General features: G+C 58.1%; 1 protein-coding gene and 1 long non-coding RNA gene across 6 annotated transcripts in view; one reads left to right on the top strand and one right to left on the bottom strand.

Moving 5' to 3' along the window:
- ACSF3 (acyl-CoA synthetase family member 3) overlaps positions 1–24,316 on the bottom strand; it is a 53,525-nt gene that overhangs the window by 17,302 nt on the left and 11,907 nt on the right. For 4 of the 5 annotated variants that reach the window (XM_053906773.1, XM_053906772.1, XM_053906771.1 and 1 more), the window contains exons 4-7: positions 22,089–22,243; positions 20,467–20,612; positions 16,165–16,277; positions 6,205–6,331 (exon numbers count right to left, since the gene is read on the bottom strand). In XM_053906773.1, coding sequence (XP_053762748.1) covers positions 6,205–6,331; positions 16,165–16,277; positions 20,467–20,612; positions 22,089–22,243 — 541 coding nt within the window. Of the gene's footprint in view, positions 1–4,391; positions 4,615–6,204; positions 6,332–16,164; positions 16,278–20,466; positions 20,613–22,088; positions 22,244–24,316 lie in introns of those variants that run through there. The other variant, XM_053906775.1, reaches the window with a different exon arrangement.
- On the top strand, positions 1,969–4,406 carry LOC109245534 (uncharacterized). The gene is made up of 2 exons (XR_002070938.2): positions 1,969–3,786; positions 4,235–4,406. It is a non-coding gene; the product is annotated as an uncharacterized LOC109245534 (long non-coding RNA).

The following is a 24,316-nucleotide window of genomic DNA, read 5'->3' as shown; positions in this document are numbered from 1 at the left end:
GTGTGTAGGGCTGGTGGGCTTTGGTGTTGTGCGGGGGACGAGGACGCTGGGGAATGGTGTGAAGGTGACCGGCCTGCACGCCATCTGCACTTGCCGTGAGTCTGTGCCTATTTCAAAGAAAAAGTTTTAAGAAATTGCTGTTTGGCCTATGGAGAAGTTTCCGGCCTCCCCTGGCGGGCTCACTGCCAAGTCACTGCAGCCTCTGAACCGCCCCGCAAGGAAGCAAGAAGTCCTTAAAGAAAGAATCTGTGAACTAAACTCAGGACTGAGACCCAGCACAGGAAATTGCTCAGCAGGGTGCTAATCAACGTGCCTGGTGAGGTCCCCTCAGGTGTCAGCGCTCCACCCTTGCCGGGAAACACCTGCCTCGCTCTCCGGGGGCGGAGGTGGGGGGGAAGGGTGCATGGGGGTGCAGGGCGGCAGGAGAACCCGGCCCTCCACTCTGTACCTGTGCGTGTCGGGCCCCACCAGGCCCCGCGACCCTGCGTCGCCCCCAGCCAGTGCTAGGAGGCAGCTCGTGGTGGGTTGACTCCCTCTGCCACAGGCCTCTGCCCCCCAGGCCTCCCCACCCCGGGAGGTGCCCGTATGCGTGCAGACCAGCCAGGGCCACCACCGTACCCAGCAGGCCGTGGCTGCACACGGGGTTTCCACCCGCTGATGCGGAAGGCTGAGTGGGAGAGAGGACAGCGCGGGTTCAATGTCCTTCCCGAGGCACCTGGCTTCTGTGTCGGGGAAGGAGGCAGCCCCTCGCCCGCCAGCGAGAGGCCAGGCAGCAGGGCCGAGAGCCTCATCCTTCCATTAGAGCCGGCTGACGGGCAGTCAGCCCAGTCCCGTGCCTGCCTCGGGGGGGCCTCGGGGGGGTCCAGTTCTGCATCCAGAGTGTGCACACGAACACCGGGTCCTGGGGCACGGTCAGGACTGAGTGCTGACTTTCACTCCGGCCACCCACCCACGACTGCTGCTGCTTCAGCAGAACCCTTGCGCCCGCTGGCCGCCTCGGGATGCCTTGCCAGCCGCAGGGGGTGGCCTCCTGGGGCCCACAGAAGAAATCCCAAGTCCCTTGATGCCTTTCACAAAGCCGAAGGGACACTTCTAGGATGGAATTTTCCAGCTCTGCCCACTCGGTCCCCGGGACCTGCCTCTGCGCCCACTAGGCCGCTGCCTTCTCACAGCGGCCCGGACCTCGGTCCGAAGGGGCCTCCTTGTGAGTTCCCTCTGGCACGGGGCCCATCCTCGGGGCTTGTGATTCCCTGCTTCCCTGTGAACAGTCGCTGGAAGGCATCTGGGACCCTCCTGCGTGTCCCCGGGTAGGGACGGTAGGAAACGCTGGAGGCTGCAAGCTGGGAACCAGCGGTCGGGAACAGCTGACCTGCGGGGTGTGGACAGGCGCCCCGGGAAGCTGGTCGGCACTGGAGGCTCGGCGGATGCGCCGGGGGAGGCCGGGGGGGCGGGTGCGTCGGGGAAGGAGGCCTGTGAACACGGGGCTCGGCCTCCCGCCTGCCCTTCCTGCTCTCAGCCCCTGCGCGCCGGCCGGGCTCCAGGGGGAGAAAATCAGCCGACCGACTCCCAGAATCGCAGGCCGTGGGGATCCGAGCACCGGCATCAGGACAGAGTCAAAGTCGGAGCGGCCTCGGCGCTCGGCTTGTCCGACTTCAGGTGTCTGGGACGGAGAAGATTCTCCAGGACCGCAAAGAGGGGAAAGGCCGTGCAGCGTGAGGAAGGGCGCGGCTGCGGCAAACGCGGAGGCTCCGACCCCGAACTCTACCGGCCCGACAGAACGAGCACGTCAGACACACGTGCCCCCCGAGTGTGCACCCGTGTGCCCGTCGTCAGGGGGCTCCTGGGCTCCGGAGCGGAAGGGAAGGAGGCGGCCGCGGGTGCAGGAGGGGCCCAGTGGGGGTGGCCGGCACCGGGGTCTCCCCCAGGAGGCGGGGTGGCGTAGACGCCTTGCTCAGGGAGGCAAGGACAGAAGGACCACGGTTACCATGAGCCTCGGGTCCGAGTGCCCCATGCACTGAGGGCGGGGCCTCCGGGGCGGGCTCCCAGACTGCCGGGGCCACAGGGGTCCTCAAGCCGCGTGTACAACTTTGACATAAACCGCGAACTCACAGTCATCCGCCGCCCAGGGTGTGGGGCCGAAGGAGCAGCACGGTGGCCCGCAGGGGGCAGGAGCTCGACATCCAACGGGGGGCGCCCTCCGCATCACTGCCCACAGGAGCCTGTCCCGGGGGGTCTGAGACTTAGCTTTATGAAAGCAGAGCCTGACAAGTGACACAAGATGACACAGGACAGCACCCCCGGGAGCCCTGGGAAACAAAGGATTCTTAAGCAAGACAAAAACTAAAAGACACGACACACTCAGGAAGGAGACGCCAGCACGGGGGCCGGACCAGTAGCAGTCTGTGCCCCGTCGCCTGGCACAGCCTTCACTGTGACCCCGCCTCCTGGTCGGTGACAGCCCTCCCTTCCGCGCACCCACACCCACGAACACGCGTGGCCGATGCCCAGCACGGCATCCCTGGGTGTAGGTCCTGACTAGGACTTATCGGCCAAAACGGAAGATCCCTGGTTGGAGAAGCAAACCAGAACTCAGGACAGCCGCGAGGCGGCAGGTGAGCAGGGCAGACTCGGGGCCCGAGCGCCCTTCTGGGTCCTTCTTCATCAGGGGAGCGGGGAGTATGAGCATGGCGTGTACCCGCCGTGTCCGTGAGAGCAGCAGCTCGCTGTGGGAGCGCCGGGGGCCAGAGACCCAGGCAAAGAGGGAGCCCCTCACACGGGTGACGGGGGCCGGCGGTGTGCTCAGCGCACAGGAACCCGGCACGTGCACGGCACGCGTCACCAGTTCACGCTATCATTGGTCTCCAAAACACGGTTTCTAAAGGCCTCTCAACACCCACTGTCGGGCGCGCCTAACGACCGGCAGCCTCCATCACTGCCCTCCCGCCTTACCAATAACGCCCCAGTGGACATCTGCACACCCGTCTCTGCCCATTCTCCTCATTTCCTTGGACAGATTCGCAGAAACACTCCTGACACGATCCCACCTGCAGGAGGGGAAGTACCAGCCTCATGGCGGCGAGTGCCAAGCGTTCAGAAGCTTTACCAATTTGGTGAAGGAGTAAATCTCGGTCTCTGTACTTTCCTCTTTCGTCACTACGAAGTGAGACCGTATTTTACGTATTTTTACGGCCAACCGCCCTTCTCTGCTGTGATCTGCCCATCGCCTTTGCTGGCTCCCCCCGCCCCAGGGCTGCCTGGGCTCAGGGAGCGATCCTCTGGGGGGCACGGCTCTGGAGAGGACCCCTGTGTACCCCGATGCCCGCCAGGGCCCCTCCGTCGCCCTGCTGCTGAGTCGCTGTATTGTCGGTCCCCAGGAATGACGTCGCATGCTCGCTGGGGAAGAAGGCAAGAACCCACTGGTATTCTGGTGGATTTGCTCAGGGCACTTGCTTCCCACGCCCTAACGACCTTCAACCAACGCGTTAATGTGTTCTTAGCACGCACGGTTTGTGAGGTCACTTCCTAACACTAAACAGCATATGATGAAGTATTTTTTAAAGTCAGGCCGTTTTTGTTTCCTTATGTTCAGTTACCAGTGTCTTTAACACAAAACTGCTCAGGGGGAAGCATCAAAGGCAGCAGGAAGCATGAGGCCTGCCTAGCTCTGTCCCCGTGTCCATTCTACGTCCCCAGCTCGATGTCCCCAACTCCGTGTCCTCAGCTCCACCCAGTGTCCTCGCCTCCGTCCCGTGTCCTCAGCTGTGTCCTCTGTCCTCTGCTCCAACAGTAAGTTAACATAAAGGCCTGAGGGCACCTGGCTCCTGGGGTATCACCTCCCCCTGCCCGGGCCAGCGCTGGTGCCCACGCGCGATGGTTTCTGAGCCCACGTGGTGGCGCTCCGGCGGGACGAGAGCCAGGAGGGGTCACTGTGACTGCCAGAAGAGTTTCTCAGGAGACCCTGGATCTCCTCCCCGAGGGGCAGCCACGACCCTTGTAGGGAGCTTGTAGGCTTGTAGGGAGCTCCCCGCGCACCTGGGGAAGGAGGCAGGGCCTGGGCAGGGATGGCCGGCGACCTCTCTCCTCTCCTCCACGGCGGACTCGGCCCTTCCCCGTGCAGCCGCCAGCAGCGGCTCCCCAGCAGCCCTCCAGAACCCCACGGCAGGAGGGGCCGGCCAGGGAAAGGGTTAAGTTTCATTTATCCTGATTTCTATTTAATATCATGCTCTCCCCGCAGGAGCCGGCAGCTGTGAGCTGATTGCGCCCGCTCGTTATGCAGCCTGTATCGCTAATGGCCTGTGACAAAGGCACACGGCTTCCAGGCCTCACCCCCGAGAGCCAATTAAACACACACACTCCCTTCCTGTTTGCAGCGCATTACAATGAAATTAAACTGAATTTCAAAATCATTTTCTCCTAAAGACATCTCTTTACAATAATTAATGCAGGCTATCCCTTTTCAACGCAAAGATTCATCAGCGGCAGGGACTGGGTGCTTTCACGCTGAGTGCCCACACTGTGCACGCGGCCACCGGTGCCCAGGGAGCTGCCACCGGCAAAGTCCACGGGGCTTGGGCTCCCGGGTTTTCAGAGAAAAAAGCATCTGCGGCTTTTTACCTGAACTTAAAAATAAAAGAAGACGGCCATAAAGCAAGTAAGGGACCATGCAGAGGGCTACAGACAACAAGATTGGCTCAAAATAAGCATTTCTTAAACAATGCATTTGAAAGACAATGACACGGAGAGGTTTGCTGCTATGAGACTGGCTTGTGTGAATGTGGTGTCCACAAAGGGACACCACGAAGGTGCGAGCTAACGTGCTGACCACGTCCTGTCGTGGAGACAGGAGGTTCCGAAACAGGTGATCAGGGTTCCTGGGTCCTGACCCCTGAGCCCTCTGCTGACCCGCCAGGGTTCTCAGGGCCCGGCCTTGCTCCGAAGGCTGACAGACGTCCCGTCTACAAACCCTTCACAACCATCTGCACACCTGCTTTCTCTGCCCGGCACAGAGGGAAAGGGGAGCCTGGACGCCTCCACCCGTGGCCGCTGGGATGTCACTTTTGCAGGCAAGCGACAGAACCACGGAAGCTGCAGGACCAGCAAGTCTGGACCCACGTGCCGCCTGGCCAGTGGGACAGGAAGGGGACACCTCCAGGCCCACCCCCCCGGAAGATCCTTCATCTGTCCCTTCAAACCAAACCCCCATCTGACGGGCCCACACGGCACCCCGAGACTGTCAGGGTCTACGTGGGTCCCGCTCTGCCGCTCGGTGACCCCAGGCCCACGACAGCAGCAGATCAGAGTGGACACGTGATCCTGCCGTCCACAGATCCACGCTGACACGAGCCCGGTGAGGTGCCCGCGCGAATGCCAGCCACAGGCACACACCGTGGGGCCACGAGGCTCAGGGCCACAGCCACTGTTCTCCTAAGAGGTGCACGGTGACCCCAAGGCACCCTGCTCCAGCTGCCTGCCGTCTCTCCTCGGCTCTGCTCCCCACAGGAGAGCACGGAATGAGGCAGATTTCTGCTTACGGGGCCGCGTATGGTGATATGTGAAAACAGGCCTTTCTTTTTGGAAAACAGTGTCTTGAGATTCTTATGAAATGATGCATTCTCAGCACAGAACTTTTACAAATACAGACAAACAAGAAGGAAAGGAGAAACCACCCGGAAGCAGACCATGCACACGTTCTAAGTGAGCACACACAGAAGTGAGTTGCTGTAGTCGCAAACCTAGCGTTCACGAGGTCTGCTGGGACCAAGGAGGGGAGGCGGGGGGCGGGGGGGACAGAAAGGGCGAGGACAGCGGAGGGGCCGGGGCGGGGGCACGGAGCCTGAGCAGGCTCTAGGTCCCGCTGGGGGTGGGGGCCCCCACATCAAGGCAGCACCACAATCCACCCAGGCACGTGGGGAGAACAACGTACAATGACCCGGATGGAAAAGGAAGCACATAGTATCGGAAGGACCTAGGATCCTGCGTGGGGGGAGGGGGGACGAGAAGATTTACAAAGCAGGGGGGCTTGGGGAAGGTGGGAGGGAGGGGCGAGGAGGGTGTCTGACACTCAGGGGGCTCCTGACCCACGGCACGCGGCAGAACCACCAGGCCTCATTGCTGTCCTCATTTCAGAGGTTGGTGGGCTCTGGGGGCAGGTGGGGACACAGCCTCGAAGATGGGGTGTCCCCTTCCCTCCGGCCCCCCTCCTACCTGTCTTGAACCAGCCGTCGCAGGTGAAGGCATTTCTGGTTTCTTCTGGTTTGTCCCAGTATTCACGGAACACGGATGGCCCCCTGACCAAGAGCTCTCCTTCCTTCTCCGTGAACCCTGGGGTCACCTACAGCACGGGAGAGAAACACATACCTCAGAGCACACACCTCGCAGTGTGGGGCTCCCCCTGCCTCCCTCGTGACCCCTGGAGACACGCACCCTTCCAAAATTAGACATTTTGTTGGAAATGATTGAAAAATGCATCTTTCTTGTTTTGTTGTTTTTAAATGTTTACTTGAGAGAGCGGGAGAGGAAAAAAGCGGGTGAATGCATGTGTACAAGCGGGAGAGGGGCAGAGAGGGAGAGAGAATCCCAAGCAGACTCTTCACTTTCAGCACAGAGCCTGACACGGGGCTCAATCCCATGAACCGTGAGATCATGACCCGGGCCGAGATCATGACCTGAGCTGAGAACGAGCATCAGGCGCTTAAGCAGCTGAGCCCCCGGGTGCCCTGAGAAATGCACCGCTCAGTCCCAGAGCCCAGGCAGACGGCACCGTGCGGGGAGCTGTGAGGCACTGCGTTCGTCCTACAAAGCCCCGTCCTCTAGTGGAGGACGTGAGTCACTGACCCAGGTCTCAGTCCGAGCCTGGCTGGATTTGAGCCGCCTGTCCACTTGTAAAAGCTGTGATCCCGGCACCTGATGAAACTCCCGTCTTCAGGGTGCTTCCTGGAGAAAGCACACACACAGGACGTGTGTGTGAGGAGGCGTGCGTGGCCGGCTCGCGCTCCGGGGCGGCAGCAGGAGCTGGGTCCTGGCAGCTCCCGCGGGGCCTCCGCTCGGTTAGAAGGAGGCTGAGCGGAGAGCCAACTGAGAAAGGCTGGCTCGCGAGCAGGCCCCAGGTGTCCAGGAGAGGGCGCGCCCGGATCACGTGGCCCTGGGAAGCAGGGGGCTCTCTCTGTTGTGACCACAGCGCAGGGCAGGAGGGAGACTGGGTTTTGTAAGAAGCTGAGAGGCTCTCCGTGAAGCCAGAAGACCGTGCAGAGGACGAGCACGTCAAGAGGCCCCGTGGGAAGCTGTCAGTGGACCCAGGAGAGGTGACTGAACCGAGGCCAGTGCTGTGCTTTGACTTATCAACTCCCACCTGGAATGAACTTATTCTGGGGAAGAACCATCCCTCTTTAAAAAAAAAAAATCAGAGACCCCTTTAAAAGAGGCTGTAAAACTGTCTGACTCGTTTGTCTGAGGCCTGGACAGAATGGAATTCCAAGAACGACGCAGCAGCTGTCTACTGACTCCTGAGCCCACTTCCCACAGACACAGCGACCCCACCCCAAGGGGACAGGGCTCCACGTGCAGGGCCCAGCCGAGCGCCTGCCATCTAGCCTGCTTGCAGGAGGCAGCGTTTGTCTTTCAGCTGAACCAGAGACTTGATTTGAATTTCACCCATTTTTCCACTGCTGCCCTCTATCTGGTTCCACTGCCAAGGTCAGACTGGCCACAGGGCAGCGAGGCAAAGGCCCCGAAAATAAACAGGCAGGCACCCAACCCCAGAGAAGGCTGGCGCTGGATGACTGAAGCTAACTGGGTAACAGTAAAACAATAAAAAAGTCAGCATTCTCCACTGGAAATAAACAAGGCCCAGAGTCTCATAACATAATACTCTTGCGTCCTGGGCGCAAGATTACTCAGCACGTGAAGAGCCAGCAAAATGTCAACTCTTCTGGAAAAAGGCCATCTGTGCAGGACAAGGCCGGGCGGCACAGATGTTAAGCGCCCCTAACGAAGACTTTAAGACAGACATCATAAACGTGCTCCAAACGGAAGGGCAAACACTCTAGAAGTACATGGAAAAACTGAAAGCCCCGGGAGAGAAAAGTTCTAAAGCAAAACCAAAAGGAAATTTTAGAATTGGAAAGCACGGTAACAGCAGTAAAAAAAATTCACTGGATGGGCTCAGTAACAGCATGGGGGTCACGAAGCAAAGTCTGAGAACTTGAAGACCGGTCAGTAGAACTGCCCACCCCATCTGAGCAACAGGAAAAACCGGCCCTACCCTACTCCCTGCCGTAAGGGCCCGCATTCCTGCTACCGGATTCCCAGGAGACGAGCAGCGAGCAGCCAGAGGGGTCGTGGGTAAAATCTGCCTGAAAAGTCTCAAGTCTGGTGAAACCCGCAGATTCAAGCAGCTCAGCGGACCCCCAAAAGGACAAACCCAAAGAAACGCCAGCTCAGACACATCACGATCCAAGCACTGCAGGCCAAGGATAAGGGAAAAGCCTGGCAGTGGCCAGAGCGGATTCGCGCCTCCGACGACCACCACCTTCTCAGCAGAAGCCGCGGAGGCCAGAGAAGCGGGACAGCACCGTCCAAGCATCAGCCCGGAACCCCAGGTCCAGTGAGAGTAACGTTACGGATGGAAGAAGGGACAAAGACACTCTTAGATAAAAAACAAGACAACCTGGGGCGCCTGGGTGGCGCAGTCGGTTAAGCGTCCGACTTCAGCCAGGTCACGATCTCGCGGTCCGTGAGTTCGAGCCCCGCGTCAGGCTCTGGGCTGATGGCTCGGAGCCTGGAGCCTGTTTCCGATTCTGTGTCTCCCTCTCTCTCTGCCCCTCCCCCGTTCATGCTCTGTCTCTCTCTGTCCCAAAAATAAATTAAAAAAAAAAAAATAATAAAATAAATAAATAAAAGAATTGCCAGAGATCGTTCTTCAGACAAAAGGGAAATGATGCCAGAAGAAAACAGGGAAGCTCAGAAATGAAATAAAAGCATCAGAATTGGTAAGTACCTGGGTGAAGAAAACTGACTATTCTGTTCCTCATGAGGTTTTGCAGTTTTGAGCGCTGAAAGCAAACATTATAATCTTGCCTAGTGGAGTTTATTACCTCTGTAGATGTTACACACGACAATGGTGTTTGCTGAACACAGAAAAGGCAAAGGGACCCGTATGTGGTGACAAAGATTCTTTACTTGACCAGACTTTAGTCAGGCTCCCAAAATTTATCATAGGCCCACCTGTGCCCTTCCTGTAAAATCTAGGGTTTTTTTTAATTTTTTAAAAAATCTTTTATTTTTGAGAGAGAGAGAGAGAGCGTGAGCAGGGGAGGGACACAGAATATGAAGCGGGCTCCAGGCTCTGAGCTGTCAGCACAGAACATGATGTGGGGCTTGAACTCACGGACCTCGAGACCATGACGTGAGCCAAAGTTGGCCGCTCAACCGACTGAGCCAGCCAGGTGCCCCTGTAAGATCCAGTTTTAACAAAACCCTGCTGTTTGAGTTTAGCAAGAGTCCCCGCTCTGATGCCTGGTCAGCCTCACCTCTGGTATCACCCCCAGGTGACATCTGATCACCCGGCCTGCCCTCAGCAAAGATCCCGTCGATCCCTGCTGCTTGCAAGAACATGTGCACAGACCACACTGCACTCAGAGCTGAGCCCGACCTCTCCTCCGCACTGAAAAGCCCCACCGCAGGGGGCCCTACACTTATCCCAGTGTCCTGGATGAAGTCTGCCCTGCCATTTTTAACAAGCGTCACTGAGCATTTTTCTCTTTGACCGTGGTAGGGATTCTACATTCTTCTGGGAGTGTTAAGTGTGGAGTCTAAGTAGATTCCAAAAAGGGAAGTATATATGTTATAGACCCCAGAATAACTACTAAAAAGCTGCACAAAGGCAGATAGTCAAAAACTCAACAGGTAAATTACAACGGGCTGCTAAAACACGGGTCCAAAGAGCGCAGTGAAAGGGAAGCGGGGCCAGGAGAAACTGGGCAAACAGACAGCGAGCAAACAGCACATGGTGGTGGGTGGTGGGCTGGAGTTCACTCGTTTCCATAATCAAATTCAACGTCAGTGCTCTGAGCACGCCAATTAAAAGACTGTCAGGTGGACGGGAGAAGCCATACGCGATCCAACCGCACACCACCTCTACGACACTCACTTCAAGGACAGTGACACGGGCAGGTTAGAAGCAAGGGCGTGGGACCATACAACCACATAAACACCAATCACAACAAACCGAGCAGCTGTATTAACACGAGACAAAATGAACTAGGAAGAGAGAACGTTACATACAAGCGGTATCACAAGACGACACAGTGGCCAAGTCACCAAGGAGACGTATCAATTATCAACGCGTATTCACCAAGTGACAGACATCCCAAATACATCAGCAAACACCAGAAAGCAGAAACGGACTATTACGGAGGAGAGTTCACACCCCTCCTTAGCGACAGAACCGGCCGGACACCCAGCACAGACCTGAGGAGCTGAGCACCCCGACCACGGGGGCTGGACCCGCACGCGCTGTGGCCGGAAGCAGCAGCATGCGTGTCCACCACCAGGCCACGTTCTGGGGCACGCGATACGCCTTCACAAAGTTAAAACAACTGGAATCGTATCCAGTATGCTTTCTGACTATAAGGGAATTAAACTGAAAATGAGGAACCGAAAGATAATAGCCTACAAACACTTGGAAAATAAACAACATACTTCTAAATGATCCATGAGTCATGGAAGTCTTAAGAGAAACTAGAAAATCAGAAAATATTTTGAACTGAACGAAATGACAACACATAAAAATCGGGGGGATAGGTAAAGCTTCAGCAGCGCTTGCTGGGAGATTTGCATGAGCAAACTCATGAATCAGGAAGGAGAAAAGGTCCCAAACTGACAACCTAACGTTTCACCTTAAGAAACTGTAAAAAGTGTAAAACGCAAGCTAGAAGAAACGATGAGGATAAGAACGAGAAACCAATTAAAATGAAAAGAGAAAAGCAAGAGAGAAAACTCAATGAATCCAAAAACAAGTTCTTTCAGAAAAGACCAATAAAACGGATGAACTTGTAGCAAGAATAACAAAGAACAAAGAAGGAGAAGGCACAAATTATCCACAAGAGTAACAAGAAGAATACTTCAGGTTATGCAGACACGGAAAGGTTCGTAAGGGGTTGCCACTGAAAACGCTATGCATAGAATTCAACAACTTAAATGGATCAATTTCTCAAAAAACATAATCTGCCAAAACTCACCCAAGATGCATTAGATGACCCGAACAATCCTATCTATAACTGTTAAAGAAACTGAATTAATGGTTAACCTCTTCTAAAAAAGAAGCCTCCGGGCCCAGATGGTTTCACTGGTAAATTCTATCTAAATAAATATATAATACCAATTACATGCAGTCTCTCCTTGAAAACAGAAGAGGAGGGAATAACTCCCAACTCACTTTATGACACTGGTATTACCCTGACACCCAAACATGACAAAAAAAAAAAGCACAATGAAGGGAAACTACAGATGCAAAACCCCTCAGCAAAATGCTCACAGATCCAATCCAGCACCATATAAAATAAATGATATACCATATGCAAGGGGGTTGGTCCTGGGAGTTCAAGGCTGGTTTGATATTAGAAAATCAACCAATGTCGGACACCTGGTGGCTGAGTCGGTTAAGCATCTGACTTCAGCTCAGGTCATGATCTCACAGTTCGTGGGTCCCACGTGCGGATCTGTGTTGACAGCTCGGAGCCTGGAGCCGACTTCAGATTCTGTGTCTCCCCGTCTCTCTGCCCCTCCCCTGCTCATGCTCTGATTCCCTCTCTCTCAAAATTAAATAAACATTAAAAAAAAATAGGAAAAAAATAAATGTAGTGGGACATGTAAAGGATCAGTGAGCTAGAACACACACACACCAAGAAGACCTAAATGAATGCAGAGGCATACCATGTTCATGGATCAGAAGACTTGTCATAGTGAGGATGTTAATTTTCACCAAACTGATCTACAGATTTAGTGCAATCTTGATCAAGATCCCCAAAGGATTTTTTAATACATACAAACAACCTAGTTGTAAAACTGGTATGGCAAGCAAAATAATACCAATAACTAAAACAGCTCTGAACAAGAATAAAATTGGTAGCATAAGGCTATAGTTCTGAGACTCACCATAAAGCGACAGTAGTCAAGACTGGTGTTGGCAGAGAAACAGATACACAGTTCAAGGGAGAAGAGCATACAACCTCTGTATAGACCAGCTCAGATATGTACCACCCCTCATGGGTTCAATACCATAAAGACACACACATCTACCAGTCCTAATTTTCCTACAGATTTGCCAGGGAGTCTCTGGACTACGGAAAGCAAGTACCAAGTAACTAAAATAGGCCATCATTTTCTTTATGCAAAAAAAAAAAAAATTTTTTTTTTCATTGCTTCAGGGAAAGAGGGAAAACGAACCACCAACTTGAAGCTCTAAATACACACGCACCCATTACACAGTGGTTTATGTGATACTGACTCATCAGACAGACTTTGGGACAAAGGAGTCAACTTAATTTTGGTCACTGACATTTATAAGTTTTAGAGACAAGGGTATGAAGGCTTATCAAGGGTGAAGATAGGGGGCCGCCTGGGTGGCTCAGCTGGCTAAGCGTCCGACTTCAGCTCAGGTCATGATCTCACAGCTTGTGGGTTCGAGACCCACGTCGGGCTCTGAGCTGACAGCTCAGAGCCTGGAACCTGCTTCTGACTCTGTGTCTCCCTCTCTCTGCCCCTCCCCGCCCCCACCTTGCGCTCTTTCTCTCTCTCAAAAACAAATAAACATCAAAAATTAAAAAAAAGTGAAGATAAGCCAGGAGAAGGGGAACGCTGATGAGAATATTATCACAGAGAAATAAATGATCTAAAATAGTGCGTAACAATAAATGTTACCTTAGGCTACATTCCATCACCTGGATCACTGGGTCACAAGTGGGACCAGAGCCCTGCAGGGGTTTCTGCTGTGATTCCTTAGACCTACTCAGAGTTAACACCCCACATCTGCTGGGACGAGTTCAGAGGTAGGCAGGCGATCAGCAAGGCCCACACCTGGTGCTCTGGGGGCCCCAGCTGTTCCCAAGGATACGCGGGTGCAGGTTGGATGGGGCACACCCCCAGACTTGGGTGCCCAGCAGTCACACACAATGCTGCTTCATGCTGCAGCCAAAAGCCTGGGCTGTTTCATGGGGACTCTCGTCTTCGTCTTCAGAGGACTCACGTGTAGGACTGTCATGTGACCGAGGGCATGGGCACCCACGCAGAGGTACCACTCCGCTTACCACAAGCGGCCATGCTAGAGAACCGCCAGCACTGGAACGAAGCCTTCCCCATCTGAAAGCAGCCTGAATGTCTTTCTCTGGCAGCGGCAGGTGCTAGAAAGCCCCCAGGTACAAGCTGGGACACCTGCCCAAGTTCACAGTGAGGGATCTGCTCTAACCCTCTGTGGAGGAAAGCCTGCTGGAGTAAGAGGCAGGAATGCAGGCAGGTAGGCTATGGGCCAAGGAGGCCGGTGAGGGCGGGTGGGACCCATGGTAGGGCCCCTGTCCCTGAAGGTCCCCAGGTCCCTCCTTGGCTGTGGGCTCCCACCGTGTCCCGATGGACGGCTGTGTCACTCAGTGCCGCCCACTGCTTGGGGCTGGAAGGATCTGGGTATGCACGCGGGGACGGGCTCAAGGCAGGAAGGAGTGGCTGCTCGCCTTCCGTGGCTTGAGCGCGCCCTTCAAGGGCACGTGGGGCCAGCGTTGGTGCAGGCAGGGGGAGAGAGGCACAGGGCAGCTAAGGGCTGGCAGACACTCATCCGGCCCATCCATCCTGCCCATCAGGCGCCGCTGGCCTTCCCGTGAAGATTCCCAGTTTGGGGTATGGCCACCTCCTTCCTGGCCCTCGACACAGAGTTGGTAAGCCCACTGCATCCACGAGGCAGGGGACACGTGGCAGATGATGGTCTGTCTGTCAGAGGGGAGTGCCTCTGCGGGGACAGCCTGGTCACCCCACCCCCCACTGAAGGGCCAGAGCACGAGCAGGCCCTCCGGCTCTCCGCCCCCAGTCCTCGCCCTGCCGCGGGTCGCATTCAACCGTCGGTGGCACACAGGAGCGACAGATGGCAGGGACAGGCGGGGGCGGGGGAAGGAGCGGGAGGGGAGCCCGGGAGAGGCTGGTGGCCGTCAGGAGGACAGGCGGCCGAGCAGGCTGCTGTCCGGAGCGACAGCCCGCATATGGACAAACAACAAGATAATTAATTTTTAAGGGGAAACGAGGGAAGCAGAGCTCGCTGCCACCGCCCTGCGCCAGCCGGAACGCCACACGCGGTGTCTCCGCGTCCTCGGCGAGAGATGACGTTTCGTGTGCAGGCCAGCGTGTCACATACAGCCGGGAAGCCGCTTGTCTGCTGCCGGACCTCACTGGTGCTGGCCGGTGCTTGGCGCTCTTGAAAGTGAGCACTTGGAAAACGAACAGATGCCGCGCGACGTGCGTGTAGGGTTAAAGGCGATGCCGGCTGGGCGGCCGCGGCACGTGGAAGATGCACCACAGCAAACAAAGCTGCCGGGTCCTCCAGGCAGGTGCGGCCTTGACCGCGGCCCGGCAGCCAGGCGAGACAGACACCGAGAAGACGGAGCCGCTTCCTGTGCATCCAGAGAAGCGTCCGGGCAGGGGAGCCCGAGGTCCTGCCAGACAAAGCTGCAGGCTTGGGAAGCGCCAGCTCAGAGCTGCGGACGGCGGGACGCTTGGGTGCCCCCGGGCTTCCGGCCGCGTCAGCAAGCAGCCACAGCCGGGGCGGCCCGCGACGGGGAGACGAGGACACACGCTGAGGACCGGCAGCGAGAGCCCAGACGGTGCCCCGGCAGACGCGACGAGGCCGGCACTCACAGGCCCGGGCACGTGAGCCGCCCTCTGGAGCCGTCAGGGCCTTCTCGGACACGGGCACCACCCGGCTGCCACGGCCACCGGGCGTCACAGGCGTGCGCCCCTCCCCGCCTTGCTCCGGGCCCGTGAGAGCAAACACGGAACCTTCCCGCCATCTGGGAAGCACGGCTCGGCCCCGCTGTTCCCTGCTCCTGTCTTGCCCAGGGCTCCCCTGTGCGGCGCAGAGACCCTGGCGCCCCCTGCCCCCCGGCCACTCACGCCTCATTCCCGGTGCTGGGTTCTGGCCAGAGAGGCGGCAAGGACCGTCAGGCTGCACAGGCCCCGGGAACGCCGCGACTGGGAGCCGGGCGACGTGCCGAGGGCTGACCCTCCCCACGGGGGCCCAGGGGCGGGGTCTTCTCGGCTAAACGGAACACCTACTTCTTCACTGTGAACACGTTCGTACCACTACACCGAAACCACCAGCTCCACCCGCTTGCTTGACCGTCTCCTCGACCTCTCACTCCACACACGGAAACTGAGGCCACGGGACAAGGTCACAGGGCAAGGCCTGGCACAGGTACGGAGCCGGGAGCCACCTCTCCGGGGACAGAAGCTGACACGTGGGTCCAGTAGAGATCAGTCACACGGACGTCTAGCATGGGCTTCGGCTATAGAGAAGGCGATTTCCTTTTACATCAAGGTTCCAGTCCCACCAACCCTCAACTTTCCTGGGGTTTCTACTCACCGACGATCAGATTTGCAGCTACTAGAAACTTCACTGAAATAAGACAGTAAGTAGTATCCCCTTCCTCACCCTGGTCAACCTAGAGTAACAGCCAAGCCACCACTGATTCCAGAGGTTGGCGGCAGCCTTCGTCCTCGGGGCTCCGTGAGCTGCCCGTGGTGGCCTCGCAAGGAACCGGCCGCACCCAGCCTGGGTTTACTGAGTGGAGACAGGGCCCCGCCAGCACGGCGCTTTTAACCAGAGGCTGCCTCCAACAACCCGTTTTAACAAGGGCTGTCCAGAGGCTGTCACGACCCACAGTGGATGGAGGGTCAGTGCCTGAGGAGGCGGGCAGAGTCTGGAGGTCGGGGCCCAGCTGGGCCTTGGCCCTGCTCTGCACACCGTCCATGGGGCATGGTGCCCGGAAACACCGGTGGGGGCCCTCGGGAAACACCAGCCTGAACCTGTGTCGGGGCCCCAAGGAAGAGACCTCCAACCTCTGGCCTGCTGGGCGGTCCTGGCCGGGGGACACCCGTGTGCCACCAGCTGAGCACCGAGCAGTGGCCCACCTTTGTCTCCTTCTCATTTCCTTCCGCGTGGAGCACGTAGGGATAGCCGTCCTTCTTGGGGTTTTCTGAGACAATGCGCACCTCCACACCTGGCAGCGGGGTCCCCACGGAACCTGCAAAGACAGAGAAGGAGAGGGCTGCACGCCTGGACGTCCTGCACAGAAGACAGTAGACGCCAGAGCGGAGGGGACCCAGTCACCTTAGGGAGGCGCTCGACACCCGGGCCGAAGGCTGGGGCTGCCACCACCTCCCCCTCCGGCACCTAGTTCTGCTGGAAGGGCACAGGCGCCGGTGGCCTGTCCCCGGGGTCACCACAGGGCACCTGTGTGCAGAAGGCCCAGGAGGGACGAAGCAGGCAGGGAAGCCTGTCACCCGCTTTCTGCTTCATTTATTAGGCACCCATGGTTTGCTCGGTGTGTTCCGGAGCACGGGGGCAGCGGCCTGCCCCCCCGTGAAGGACCGTTGTGGCGGAGGTCCCGAGACCAAACGCTCAGCGTCTGTGAGGACTCGCGTCCACTGGAATCAGTGAGGGACTGTCACGGGACAGACACCCGGGAGGCCAACTCTGAAACTCTACGTCCGCACAGGATTCTGGGATCCTGGCCTCGTTTTGCCAGAATGACGCTGTACTATCCTCGCGGCCCGCCCGTCTCTGCATCTGAGGTCCTGGGGGGCGAGGCCAGGGCGGTGTCCCTGATTGGCGGGGCGCATCCGGACCAGGTCCCCTCTGGCCCTTCGCGTTCTTGTTTTGCTTCCAAAGATTTTAAAAATCAAAGTTAAATCGGTACAAGATACAATCACTCGTCACGAAGCGCACAACTCAGTGGCCTTGTGCACGCGCGTGACGTGGGGCAACCGTAACCGCCACGTGGCTCCAGAACTTGCTGTCACCGGGCAGAAACCAGAGGCGTCAGCGGTCACGCGTTCTCCCCCACCCCCACAACCGTGCAGCGGCTGCCTCGGCGGGTCTGCCCGTTCCGGACACTCCTACGAGGACCTGAGACGCGGGTCCTCCCCAGTCCTGCTAGCGGCGCACGTGCATGGAGCCCGCGGCCGCGCAGGCAACAGGACTCTCGAGACGCCACACGGGAAGCGAGGGAGTCTCCTCCCCAGTGTGAGACACGGGTAGACACAAGAAGCAGCCTCTGAACCCAGCCCCTCCGGCCCCCTCTTCCCGGCGCCGGGCTTGGCATCCCCTGGGCGCAGTGGAGACCACACGCAGTCTAGACGCACTTGCCAGGGGACCTCGAGGTCGCCTTTTCTAGACTAAATGGCCCCTTTCCCTTAGACCGTGGCAGTGACAAGTTTAACTCTGTTGCGTAGACTGTCCTTTCCTGGGCCTCCCGGCCTAGAGAGGTTGACGGGCCGGCGGCTCACAGAACTCGGCAAACACGGCGCTTTCTGGCACCACCGTACCACAGAGGGCAGGACTCGGGCAGCAGGTGGAAAAGGCGCCCGGGAGGAGCGGTCTCTGTGCCCCGTGCCCTCCACGGCACCACCCGCCAGCACCGTATGGGAGCACCGACCGGACACGCGCTTCTTACCAGAAGGGGGTCGTCCTCCTCTCTGAGAAACGCCAGCGCCCCCCCCCCCCCCCCCCGTCCTCCTCCCCAGCTTTCAATCCACTGGTTTCTCCTTGGAACATTTTTTAAAAGGAGAAAGCCGTCCTCCTCGGCTCCCCCTGCCCCTCTCTGCTCTTTTCTCCCTCTGAACGGCGAGTGCTGCCAGCCGTTGAGATTTGTAACGGACGAGCCAACGGAATCTTGATTCGGACGAGCCAACGGAATCTTGATTCATTACAGCGTCGCAGACATGACAATACAGCTAAAACCTCCAGGCAGGGACGACCCTGGTTTCAGAGGCCTGACGTCCCGCAGGGTGAGGTCCACACAGAGAAGACGCAGTTCGGGGCGGGGGGGAGGGGTCAGCAATGGAGTCTGAACCGTGTCTGTCCCACCCCAGCTGGCCGGGCGGACCACAGGCAGCCACCAGCCCGCACCCGCGGGGTCGGCTCCGCCCCCTCCTAGCATCCCCGCCCCGCCCCCAGGCACAGTCATAAAACGCAGTCTTTAAAACGGTTGGTCTTTAAAACGGTCGGTCGGTCGTCAGCTCTCCCCAGGTAACCGCAACTGGCCCGTGGCTCCGTCCGGAGTCTGGGGAGGGCGGCCAGTCCGCGGCCGTCCCGAGAGAAGGGGGACAGGCTGGTAAGGCTGGAGCTGCCCTCAGCGCTCCCCCGAGCCCGCTGCAGGAGCCGCTGGCGCCTCTGATCTCCACCGCCAATTAGAGTGTGATGAGGCCCAGCGGCGCCTGGCCGTGAATTATTCATCTCGCTTCGTGGTACCGTGAGGGCCACGGAGAAGGAACAACCGGAAGACCCGACCCGGAGCCTGACTCTCAGCAAACAAGCCTCTTGCAAGGCTGGCCTCGCCCTGGGCGCCCACGTCGGGGTGTGAGAACCTGCAAAAACGGATCCTGGCGGTCCCCGGACCCACGGAGAGCGCCACACTCGGAGGCCACACAGGCAGCAGAGAGGGAGGGCCGGCCCGGGGCGACCCCGAGCCGGGAGCAGGTACGGGGGTCCCCGAGTGTGACGCGAGCCCAGCCCAGGCATCAAGACGCGCAGACAAGACCGGAAGGTGCCCAGGACGCCCTGTCAACCTGGTTTCTCCAGAAACGACGCCACTTTACTTTTTTCCAAAGCAAACAGGATCGCACCCGCCTGCTGGAGGCCTGCGTTACAGAAAAAGGTCACAGGTATTTGATTCAAAGGTAAGACGAGCGACGAGGCCCCTGAGGCCTGGAGGAGAGCTGCAGCCGTGACTGAAGATTCCAGAATTTCTGCCCAATAAATCTTGGGTTTCAGAACCTTTGGGATCCCCCTTCCGCAGAGGGGGGCCGGAAACGGCCAGGTCAGCTGGGCACGCTTGTGTGACCTCTGTCCAGGGCGGCTGCTCTCCATGCTCACCTGAGGACCCTGCCCCCCCACCCCCCCCCACCCCATCTGCGGTGAGCCCCACGCGGGGCCTCCCTCGTGCACTCCATCCGGTCCTGGCTCCTGGTCTTGGCTCTTGGCCTTGTGTCTGCTCTTATAATTAAGGCCCAGAAGGCTCTCTGTGCATCTCTGTGCCCCTCTCTCTGCCTCCAAACCGGGCCGTGCTGCTGCACTCCCGACAAAGCGGGTGTCCTAGTGCAATGGCACGAACACCTGCTCCGTGGCACAGCGGGTGTGCAACCCTGCCGCCCCCCCAGCCTCGGGGTCCTGGTCTGTCAATGGGTAAGAGCGCCCCAGCGCCAGGAGCCGCTCTGGACACGGTGTGGCATCTTCTCAGGCAGTCAAGTGCTCATCTGCCTTCGGACCCCACGACCCCCCTCTGGAGACTCTCCCACGAGGCATATGTTCGCACGGCACCTGCACACGGACGTTTATGGCAGCCCTACTGGTAACTGGCCCAAACCAGACACAGCCCAGCGTCCTTCGGCTGGCGAAGCGGTAGCAAACAGCGGCTGGTCTGCCCCGTGGAAGTCCGCTCGGCGTGGGAAAGGACATGTGTCCATGTGGATGCCACACCCCGCGAAGGGACCCAAAAGGCCACGTCCTGTAGGACATTCCAGAAAAAGCACAGAGACGAGGTGCATGCCTGCCTGGCCTGGGGTGGGGGGGTGGGGTGCCGAGCACGCACAAGGAGAGGGTCTGCGGCATCGGACGTTTCTGTGTCTCGAGTGTGATGGGGGCTACATGGTTAGGTGTGTTTCCAAGACTCACAGACTGAACGTGGACACGGTGAGTTTTATCGTACGTGCGAGATACATGCACGTGTGGATATAATCACAGACACAGAAGTGTTTGGTCTTATTTCTAAATGGGATCCCTTTCGTGTTGTGGACACCATGGAGGGGGTGCCTTGTGAGGACGGGGAGGGAGCTGAGAACAGAAACGGGGCACATTCACTTCCCGGGCTTGGGCTCCGCTGTGGACTCCTTGCTAAGGACCCGGGACGTGAAAGTCTGAGCTGAAGTCGGAGTGGGGCGCCGGAGAAAGGGCTGGACTTAGGAACGGTCATCCAGACAGATAGAGGGCTCCCTCACCCCTGCCCCTATACCCTGCGTGGTTCCTGGATGGGACGCTCTGGCCAGCGGCAAGCCTGGTCTGCGCGGAAGTGGCAGGGGGACGGGCCCCAGCCACCTGGCCAACACCCCAAGAGAGTTCTCCGGCCCAGCAGGGCAGCGCGCTCCCCAGACTGGCCCCCCCCGCCCCCCGAGGGCTCGGGGCGCAGGGAGGGAGAGGACGCGGCTGGTGGGTACCTGGCGTGCGAGCCGTGGTCAGGGGGTTGGACAGGGCCATGCCGATCTCCGTCATCCCATACCGCTCCAGCAAAGTGTGGCCGGTGACCCTTTGCCACTTCTCCAGCACAGGCAGGGGCAGGGCAGCGGACCCCGAAACCATCAACCTGCCAGCACGAAGGGGACAGTCTTAGGGACCGCAAGTGGACACACACAGCTCTTCACTCGCCGCCACTGCCCTACGGTTCAGGACGCGAGCGGGAGTTGCGGGCTAAATTCTAAGTCTGTTTTTTGAAATGAATTTGTTGGGTGTATCTTAGGGTGCAGACGAGTCTTCCAAAGGAATGGGTAATCGAGGTAAAAAAATAACTTTAGGGCCTTTGAAGGCATTCTTTGCAAGCAATACGCTATTTATGAACCAGCCCAAACCTCAGCAGAGGTAGTAAGGCTTTGGTTTGGGAGAAACTGCTTCCAGGTCAGAGGGCGAGAGGCCGCCGGAAGCACACGGCCCACGGGTGGGCACTGCTGTAGCCGGCTGGCTCACGGGGGGGGACAGTCGCTCAGGCAGCCCCCAGGCACTCCTGTCCCCACCACCCAGCTGGTTCTGTTTCTAGTTCACGAGGTGAGCTCACGAGGACCCGCCCCACCACGAGCCCAAGCCGGTGAGGCCTTGGGGCCTCTGCCTCTCGGAAATCACCCTGGTTTCCTCTCTCTGATCCCACGCTTGCCCTTGGCTCTTTAGGTCTGGGGAACATGTACGACTGACGCCGCTCTTGTCCTGGGGGCCAGATGCCTCGTGAGGGGGCTGGGGAGGCGGGAGGCAGGCAACACCGGATGGGGAGCAAAGCAATGGGGGAGGGGGCAGAATCACGGCCATGTCGGATATTGGCTCGGATGATCCGGAATTCTCTCCAGGAAGCACAGTGGACGACCCTCCTGTGCTCCTCCTAAGAAGCGGGAACCAGGGGCGTGGAGCGGGGTGGAAGCCACAGGGACACGCGCACAGATTTCAAGGTCAGGCTCGCGCAGCGGCTCACTCGGTGTTCCGATGAGTGGCTGTGCTGGCCTCATGGAGCCACACTCGGGTGACGTGTGTCTGCCGGTCCTGTGAAAACTCACGGACTCTCAGGACGCCCACTGCAGCGACAAGCAGGGAGAAGTGCGCGGTGTCTGCAGGTGCACGAGACAGAGCGGAAGAAGCCTCACGCCGCCGAAGGGCCCAGAAGATCCTGCGTGTCTCTGTCAGGAAGCGTGTTTGTCCAGGGATGTGGGAGGGCGGGGGTGGGGGCGCTCCGGAGGGGGGGGCGCTCAGGGGCCAGAGCTAGAGGACCACGGCCGAGAGAGACGATGGGGGGCTGCGAGGAGCCATGCTGACGAGGGGTCAGAGTGGATGGGGCAGCCCTCTTCCTTCAGACCGGACCACCAGACAGACAGACAGGCCGGCAGAGAGACAGATGCAGCTGGACAGACACGCAGCGAGATACGATACGGACGGACGTGCGGAAAATACAAATGGCTAGATGTAGACTTTACAGGAGAGGGAAAGCGCTGCCTCCTAAAACCTGGAACTGTTTTACTGGAAGTAAGTTGTATGTGTGACCTTTCAGACTTTCTGGGTAGGAGAGGGGACTGTTTTCACTTACCTAATTTTCTCCTCACAGACCGCACGTACAAAATCCTGGACGTGAGGCTGAGTGAAATGTTTGTCATAATAATCCATCAACTTGGCATATATTGTAGGCACCGCCATAAATACGTTAATTCGTGGAGCTTCAGAACTTAAGAGCTTTTCCCAAACCTCAAAAGGAAAAAGGAGGGATACGGCAAAAACGTGAGAAACCACACACACACACACACACACACACACACACACACACACGCTCAGACGCGTGCCATCTGCTTCCAGAACAGTTTTCTTCGTGGAGACCGCTCCTTTCCTTCGGCTCTGAGGGGCCCGTAAGCGGCTCCCGTCACTTTCACGGGGTGACACAGCCTCTGGCCACTCCGTGGACCCGCTGTGCCAGCGACACTGGTGTCCGCTACAGGGTGACCTGTGGGGCACAGCAAGTCGCGAGAGGGGGCGCGGCTCCGGCGTCGGCCCGGCGTCAGCAGCGGCGGGGCACCTCACGCCCTCCCGAGGGGCACCGGTGAGCCCCGGGTCAGCACAGGGCCTGGCGCCAACAGAGGTGGTGAATGCGCCACCGTCCCGGCTCATCAGGAAGGCACGTGCATTCTGTGTCACTCGGCAACAGAAGCTTCTTGCTTTCGTACAAAGCGCTTCACGTGTCGCCTAGCCCTGGAGGCAGCTGGGGCAGCACACTCCCTCCGCGGCTCCCCCCCCCCGACGGCGCTGCCACGTCAGCCCCGGTCATGGGGGGGTGGGGGTGGCGCAGAGCTCACGGCACTGGGCCCCCGGTGCCCCGGACACATGCGGACCTCGGCCCACGGCATTCGAGGGCCCGGCACCTCACACGCTGCCCCTTGACTGGGCTCTCAGGGGAAACAATACTGTTCCTTTACAGACAATGATGGGCACCCCCACGTGACAAAGCATGTAAGGCAACAGGAAGATGTGACCCATAATTAGGAAAAAAAATGTCTTTGAGCAGAGCCTCAAAGATCCAGATGTTGGAATTACCAGACCGGGAACAGGAAGCGATTACAACAAACAGGCTACAGAATTTTGAAGAAAAGGTGAACAAAACAAGAGAAAATCAAGGATCTCATCGGGAATGTGGAAATACAAAAAAGAACCATCACAAAACCAGGAGACATACTGTCCAAAGTCACGAGTTCCCCGGACAGACTCAGACACGGATAGGAAGGGACAGAAGGACAGAAGCAGTCGGGCACAGGCCGGTGGCAAAGGTCTACACTGAAAGTGACGGGACAGGACAGGAGACAGAGCAGCGCGGGCGACGCACGGGCGGCCGAGGAAACGGCGGCCCGGCAGTCGCAGCACTGACGAGACGGCGGTCCTCTGCCACCCGGCCGCAGCGTCACCACGTCCCCCGGGGCCCCAGGCCCCCGGCCGCATTCACGTGGGAGGGTAAGGACCCAGCAGAGCCGAAACAACTGTGACAAGGGAGAGCAAGCGTGGACGACTCACAGCTCTCAACTCCCCACCTGCTCTAAAGCAACGGTGGCCAACGCAGCATGCTTCTGGTCCAAGCTCAGACCCCCAGATACGGGCCGACCAGAGCCCGGAAACAGACCGCCACGCACGGCCAAGTGGGTGTTGGCAAGGGAGCCCCCCTTCAGCCGGGGAGAGGTCATCTTCCTAGCGGACAGTGCTAGGACAACTGAACACGTACCCGTAAAGGATGAATCTGAGACCCTCACCGCGCACAAAAATTAACCCAGAGTGAACCAGAGACCTAAATGCATGAGCTCAGACCACAAAACTTCTGGAAAAAAATCTTCGTGATCTTGGTTGGGCAAAGATTTCTCAGCGGTCACACCACAAGCGTGATCTATGAAATGACCAGATACGACGGATTTCACCAAAACACGTGTTTCAGAAGATACCATTAAGGCAAGGAAAAGACAAGCCAGACCGGGAGGAAATGTTTGCAAACCATCCATCTGATAAAAGACTTACATCCAGAACATATGAAGAACGCTTACGACTCAGTAAGATAAACAACCCAATTTAAGGGGCAAAAAACCTAAACAGACGGCTCACCGAAGAGACAGGGGTGCAAATAAACCGTGAAACATCGCTCCACCTGACTAGTCAGCAAGGAAATGCAGATCGGAACCTCGAGGGATCTCGCTGCACATCCTCCACCGTGAGGACAGTGGTCACTTAGAACAAGGCTGGTGAGGATGTGGAGAAACCGAGGTCCCCGCACACTTGGGTGAAAACGTA

Source organism: Panthera pardus, unplaced genomic scaffold (genome assembly GCF_024362965.1).
Source record: "Panthera pardus isolate Hobbes unplaced genomic scaffold, ASM2436296v1 HiC_scaffold_19, whole genome shotgun sequence".
Classification (NCBI taxonomy): Eukaryota; Metazoa; Chordata; class Mammalia; order Carnivora; family Felidae; genus Panthera; species Panthera pardus.
The sequence above is the reverse complement of the archived record's forward strand: the minus strand, read 5'-3'. Positions and strand labels throughout refer to the sequence as shown.